The following is a 7,155-nucleotide window of genomic DNA, read 5'->3' as shown; positions in this document are numbered from 1 at the left end:
CCTGCTGAGCTCTCTCTGCCGCAAGCCAGTCAGCCCTTTATCCTGGTAGTGGGGCGGGGGACAGCGGAAACAGGCTGGGCCAGTGGTTGTGGAGACAATGAATCTCTACCTTCCACCCTCATTCCTGATATGGTCTGTGGCAACAGGTGCCACTTGAAAGCTGGGTGTCCCCCACCCTGGCTCCTTTCCTTGAGCTCCCTTCCCCTTCTTGACCCAGGTGTCCTGGCTCACAGCTTGTCCCTGGTTGCCAGCCTTATCCTCCCCTGATTCTCTATACACAAGGACCTCCACATGGGGCCCAATCTCTCCATTGCCTCTCTGAGCAATAGAAACACTTGGTTCTCAGCTGGACATGGTAGCTCAAGCCTATAATCTCAGCACTTTGAGAGGCCGAAGATGGCCTGAGCCCACGGATTCGAGAACAGCCTGGGTAACTTGGCGGGACCTCATCTCTACACTAAATCGAAAAACTAGCCCAGCGAAGTGGCACGCGCCTGTAGTTCCAGCTACTTGGAAGGCTGAGGTGGAAGGATCGCCCGAGCCCAGGAGGTCCACTCTGGGGTGGCCATGAGCGTGCCACTGCACTCCAGCCTGGGCGACTGAGTGGGACTTCAACTCAAAAAGAATAATAAAAAAAAGAAACATTTGGTTCTCTTTGGGATCCAGATCCTTCTTCGCAGTACCTGCTTCTCCAGCATCTCCACATCTCCTCCACCTTGACCCCAACCTGCAGGAGGATTTGGAGTGCAGAAGTGGCCCCATCTGGGTCTCACTGGGTCAAAATCAAGGTGGCCAGATAATGTTGTACTAATTTTCCTGTTGCTGCCAGTGCAGCGGCTCATACCTTTAATCACAGTACTTTGGGAGGCGAAGGTGGGAGGTTTGATTGAGCCTGGGAGTTCTAGACCAGCCTGGGCAACATAGCCAGACTTTGTCTCTACAAAAAATTAAAAAATTAGCTGTATATGGTGGCAGTCACCTGTAGTCCCAACTACTTGGGAAGCTGAGGTAGGAGGATCGCCTGAGTCCAGGAGGTCAAGGCTGTTGTGAGCTGTAGGAGTGCCACTGCACTTCAGCCTAGGTGACAGAGTGAGACCCCAATTCAACATTTTTTTTCTGTTGCTGCTGTGACAAATTACTACAAACTGAATGGTTTACAACAATACACATTTATTATTTTACAGGTTGAGGGATCAAGTCCAAAATGGGTCTTACTGTGTTAAAATCCAAGTGTCAGCTGTGCTTCTTTCTGGAGGCGCGACGGGGGAGAAACCCTTTCCTTGCCTTTTCCAGCTTTGAGGCCACCTGCATTCCTTGGCTCATGGTCCTCTTCCTCCATCGTCAATGCTCAAGTCAGTGTGTTCTTCTCACGTTGTTTCACTCTGACGTCCTCTTCCACCGCCCACGCCCAGTTAAGGATGCTGTGATTACATTGGATCCACCCAGATAATCTGGGATAATCCTCTTAGTTTAAAATCAGCTGACCAACAGCCTTAATCCTATCTGCAAACTTAATTCCCCTTTGCCATGTAATCTACATATTCACAGTTTCCAGGGATTAGCGTGTGGACTTCTTTGGTGGTGATGGCCTACCACCAGTGGTCAGATGTGCCATAAACTTAAGAAAGACTGAGAGAACACTGCTATTTCCAAGTAACAGTAGAGGAGGGTATTTAAATACTACTGTCAAATGGCCAGGACTTGATCAAAGAAGTAGCAACTATTTTGTCTACTTTTATATATGTTTGACAGTTTCTTAGCAAAAATTCAATGCCTTTATTCTCCCCATTGTTTCTGAGAGGCCCCAGGAGTATCCTTCCCTAGCTGCCTGAGGTTTAAACATGAGCTGTTAGCTGATTTTACTCTTGTGTCTTCAGCCCCAGCCCTTGGCTAGCCCCTAGAAGAGCATAGAGCTCCTCTCCAGAACTGGCCAGTGGGTGGAGCTCAGTGCCTTTTGTGGGTGACATGCACAGGTTTTGCATAAGCTTCTAACCTGGAGCATCCCAGAGTCCCCACGTCAGAGGGCCTACCCCTCCCTGCAATTCTCATCCATGGAGTCTCTGAGGGTCTCAATTCCTGCCACTGGCTGCAGCCCAGAGGCCAGATCCTAGACCAAGGATGACTCAACAATGATGACAGAAGCAGGACTGTTTTTGAAGCCCTGCTTTGTCTTCAGTCAATCCTGCAGGTTGATTCAACTGCCCCTGGTCATTTCTGATCAATGGGATACATTTCTGCTGGTACCAGACTTAGAGTTTCAGTAGTTCTAAATTCAAGGCCTGCTAAGACCATCCCAAAAGAAAAGAATGGGTTAGGTGCTAGGGTAAGGGTATATTCCTTCTCAGCCAAGCAGAAGCTCTGAGAGGTAGCCTGTGCTTGGAGGTGGGATCCCTCGTACAGGGACAAGCACAGTCCATTCTGCCCTCCCTGAAATACAGAAATTCCAGTTCCTTGGCCTTAGACTCTTCCTGCCTCTCTCCAGGACATAAGTCCCATGGCCCTCACCATGCTCCCCACTTTCTCTTTTCTCATGGAGGCCACCTCATCTTCTCCAGTGGAGTGCTCTGCTCTCTCACCCATCACCTGAGAGTTGTATCATCCACAGCTCTCTCTTTCTCTCTCTGTCTCTCTGTGGAACCCCAGCAGAGGCAGTAAGAGTATGCAGGTGGAGAGGACACTGCTGGCTCTGTCCTGCCACGGGCTGGAGCCTCTTTATGTTGGATTGTGAGTCACTTTGCTTGGCTGTACTCCCTGCCCCACTCCTGTCCTCTCGGTCCTTTACTCTCTCCACCCCCAGCATCCAGAACAACACCCACTTGGGCTCCTACTCAGTTGACAGGAATCTGGTCTGGGTTGTTGTAACCCAGCCTTCCTAAGGTTCCAGGTGTCCCCGAAACTCAAGAAATCAAGGCTCGCGACTCCCAGAGAGGATGGTGTCTAGAAGGTGAGGCTCACTAATGGTAAAGGGAAAAGAGTTTTGGTGGGGAGGGAGGAATTGATGAGGACTCTATACAATGGGAGGAAAAGACCCCAGGATGTATGACGGTGGGAAGAGAATGGATTTCTTGGAGCCATGAGAGAGGAAAGAAATGAAGGAAGGATCTGGAAGACCAGGCGATTTCTGATTTCAGTTCAACAAATATTTATTGTTTTCCTCCTTTGTGGGAGGAGCTATAAGGTATAAGAGAAATACAGGGCCAACTTATGAGTGGAATAAGAGACACAGGGACCTCTAGAGGCACAGGAGGAGCACCATCCAGGCTCTAGGAGGAGACCCAGGACTCCAGGAAGGCAAAAAGTCTGCACCCGGTTCACACAGTTTATTGAGGCATCTATCTAAGGTCCAAAAGAGCCAGGAGTCTGCTCCAGCCTCTGAGGCTGTCCCAGTGTCTCCCTCACCCGGGGAAGCATCTGAGCACTGAGGAAAGTGGTAGCAGGAAGGGGGCAATGGAGATTTGGAAAGGCAAGGGGTGTGTTAAAGACCATGATCTTTAGGGCGTGGGAAACTCTTTAATGGGAGTGGAATCAAGAGTGAGAGCATAGTGGCATATCCAATTGGTTGACCAGATGGCAAAGAGAGGTCAGTGAAAAATGGCCAGTGTTTTCAAATAATGACTTGACTTTGCCTTATTTGGCAAAGAGGAAGAGGAAAGGATAGTTGTTCAGGCATCAGAGGTGCTCTGGGAACTTTCAAGAACCCGAATGGTTGGGGTTAGTCAGTGGATCATCTCAAAGAAATAACCAAGGCAATTTTAAGGGATGGCTTTCTGGCTGAGAGGGCACTGCAGCGGAATGGGAATCTAAGCAGTAGAAGAGAAGGATGCAAGGGATTCTGAGTGGACCATTTGGAGTGATGAAACAAGGAGTGATAAGAGAGAGTTTGCAACACTGGCATAGTGGAGGAAGCAGAGTGGCTGTATTGGGAGGGAGGAGGGAAACTGAGATGACCCTCTGCCTGGGTCTCTGGACTTCTCCCAGGTGGGATATGGTGTGTGTGTTTGTGTGTGCTGGTGCTGCACATATGCAAAAGCTGACTTAGGGACTATCAAGTAACCCTCCCTGGGGTAGGAAAACTTCAGGGTCAGCTAGCTGGGGTCCCAGAGGTTTCACCTGGGCCAGGATATCCCGGATAGAGCGGCAGGGGATCCTTCCAGAGCTGATGGAGCCACAGGGTTTAGCGCCAGCGGAGGGATCAGGTTGGGGAGCGCCATTGGGACCCCCACTCGAGACTGAGGAGGAGACAGAAGTGCAAGGGTGACCAGAAGAGCTGGACTTGCTGCCACAGGGCTGAAGGACAATTTTGTCACTGGATTGGGAACTGGAGCTGCCGCCGAAGGAGCTGGTGCCTGGTGGGGAGCAAGGCCCCTGGGAAGACCCGCCGCAGGGATGGTAGGATGAACCAGAATTGATGGAAATGGAACTGCTGTAGATCCGAGAACCAGAGGGAGAGCAGGGCCCCTTGGAGCCCGTGGAGCCAACTCCACAGAGCTGGACCCCACCAGTGCCCACTGGCTGGAACACGTTGACTGAGGACTGGTAGTTGGAACTAGAAGAACTGTGGCTGGGGATGATGGGGTTACTGGAGAAGTATTTGCCCTCAGAGATGGGGGCCCCAGCTGCAAAGGAGGGGACCCCTGGAGAGCCTTTGACAGGGTTGTCTTTGGTGAAGTAGCCCACAGGGTAGATTTTACCATTACTGTAGGTCATGCCTGGAACCAGATAACTATTAGAGGAGCCACCCACCACCTCATAGCTACCATAGGATTTGTCCACAGAGGTGATGGGGGGACAAGGCTTGCCTGGAAGGGCACCATTGCTACAAGGGGCACCTTGAACCACTCCAGGGCCACCAGAGCCATGCTGCTCCACCACCACCACCACGGGCCTCTGACCCCCTGACACAGAGTGGGAGCTGGAGATGTAGGAGGAACCAGAGTGTGAGACGATGGGCCCTCCACTGCAGGGAGAGTCGGGGACGTCTGAACTACAGGGATGCAGGTTGGAGCTGACACTTTGGCCACCGCTGCTGGACACCCCAGAGGTCTGAGAAAAGGAATAGCTTCCACTAGACTGGGAGGAGCTTGTTTTCGCACGAGAAGAATCAGGATCAGTTGGCAGAGCAGAGCCACGTCCTACTTCGTAGCTGATGAATCCTGACTGAGGGCTTCCCAATTGGGCACTGCTGCTTCCTGAGTGGGAGGAGCCAGATGCACTTTGTAGACCAGAGCCAGATCCTGAGGAGTAACTGATTTGGGAGTACTCTGTTCCTGGCTTAAATAACGAAGATCCTGAAGAACCACTCTGGATGACACTGGATCCGCTGGAGCCACCACTGGAGCCACCACTGGAACCACTAGAACTGAAAGTGGCGCTACTGGAACTGCTAGAGCCACTGTGGCTACTGAAGCTACTGGCACCTCCCTTCCCGGTGAGGTAGGGGTCATTCAGGGAAGTGATACGTGTGGAGTCCTTAATGGAGTCTGAGAAGGTGCCGATGCTCTTAGCCAATGTCCCTGGGAAGGAGAATAATGATTAGTAAAGGCCAGAGAGGCTCGACTTTCTCCCTCACCTTTCAGCCCCATCTCAGTCATCTGCCACTCTAATTTTTCCCTGAGAGGAGCCTAGGGAGAGTTTGGGGTGGAGGAACAAGGGAGAACTGGCTGTTATCTTGAAAGGATATTGAGATGGCAGAATAAGGGCAGGTTGATTGTTGGGGGGTCATAGGCAATCACCTAACAGGAAAACAGAAAATGAGACTTTAAAGTCGGAGGCCTAGAAGGAATACTTGGAAGATAAGAGGAAAACAAGCAGGTCAAAAGAAAGGACCTGAAGAGACTGAGATTGGGGAAACTGAGGCCCTGAGAAGTGGGGGACCTAAATCCTGAGGGGAAAAATCTTGGGCCAGACCATAGGACCAAAGGAAAGAGAAGACAAAAGGTAAAACAGTGGAGGTCTGAGAAGAGAAGATATAAAAAGAGACACTGGAGAGAGGAAACTGGTGGCAGAGGGGCTGAAATAGAGGAAAGGGTTCTCAAGGACTAGGATTTGGTCACCAGCTTCCTCGTGAGAGTCCAGGCTGTGATAAAGGCCTATTTCAGTGCCAGCCATGCCAGCAAAGCTGGGTGGCAGCCAGGATGTGGGACACCACCTGTTGCTTCAGAACCTGCTGGTACCAGTGTGGCAGGACACCACACCCTGAGCCACCCCTGCTCTCGCCAGCCCAGCCCAGGACACCCGGATAAAACCCCATGAGCCTTGAAGGCTCCCAGCCATGATAGACTTTGCTTTCTCCCCACCCAGTTGTCACACGCATGCACCTGCCCCCACCCAGTCACATACCTGCCTTCTGCTGCCTTGACTTCCCTCCATATTGTGGGGCCACTTCTTTCCGTATCAACACTTTGCTTAGAAACCCCAGGCCCAACTTACCCCATCTTTCTTCCACAACTCTTTTCCCTGAGTTCCTTCTGTCCACCTTCCAGGTCCCATGTGGTGTGGACAGAGCCACACACTAGCAAGTTATTGAACCTCTCTGAGCATTAGTGTGTACATTCAGAGAGGCCGAATCTCCCTGCCTTCCCACAGCATTACTGTGAAGACTAAATGAGATCACCGGCGTGAAAGATGCCTTTAGAAAGCATCAAATTCAAGTTGGGCTCGGTGGCTCAGCCTGTAATCCCGCGCTTTGGGAGGCTGAGGTGAGTGGATTTCCTGACCCCGTGGGTTCGAGACCCGCCTGGGCAACTTGGCGAGACCTCATCTCTACAACAAATCAAAACGAGCCGGGCGTGGTAGCACGCGCCTGTAGTTCCAGCTACTTGGAAGGCTGAGGCTGAAGGATCACCGGAGCCCAGCAGGTCGAGGCTACGGTGGCCAGGAGCGGCCACTGCACCCCAGTCTGGGTGACAGAGTGAGACTCCAACTCAAAAAAACAAACGAAAAAACAACAAAAAAGAAGCCGGGCTCGGTGGCTCAGCCTGTAATCCCGCGCCTTTGGGAGGCTGAGGTGAGTGGATTGCCTGAGCCCACGGGTTCGAGATCCCCCTAGGCAGGCGAGACCTCTCTACAATAAATCAAAAAAATTAGCCGAGCGTGGTAGCGCACGCCTGTAATTCCGGCTAATCGGAAGGCTGAGGCGGAAGGATCACCGGAGCC

General features: G+C 51.7%; 1 protein-coding gene across 1 annotated transcript in view; it reads right to left on the bottom strand.

Annotated features, from left to right (window-relative positions):
• Nucleotides 1-4,035: 4,035 nt before the first annotated feature.
• The window catches only part of CDSN (corneodesmosin), a 4,555-nt gene continuing 1,435 nt past the window's right edge, over nt 4,036-7,155 (bottom strand). Inside the window, exon 2 of the mRNA XM_008064222.1 lies at nt 4,036-5,513. Coding sequence (XP_008062413.1) covers nt 4,036-5,513 — 1,478 coding nt within the window. The remainder of the gene's footprint in view (nt 5,514-7,155) is intronic.

This window comes from Carlito syrichta, unplaced genomic scaffold, assembly GCF_000164805.1.
Source record: "Carlito syrichta isolate Samal-C Ts95f unplaced genomic scaffold, Tarsius_syrichta-2.0.1 Scaffold307238, whole genome shotgun sequence".
Classification (NCBI taxonomy): Eukaryota; Metazoa; Chordata; class Mammalia; order Primates; family Tarsiidae; genus Carlito; species Carlito syrichta.
The sequence above is the reverse complement of the archived record's forward strand: the minus strand, read 5'-3'. Positions and strand labels throughout refer to the sequence as shown.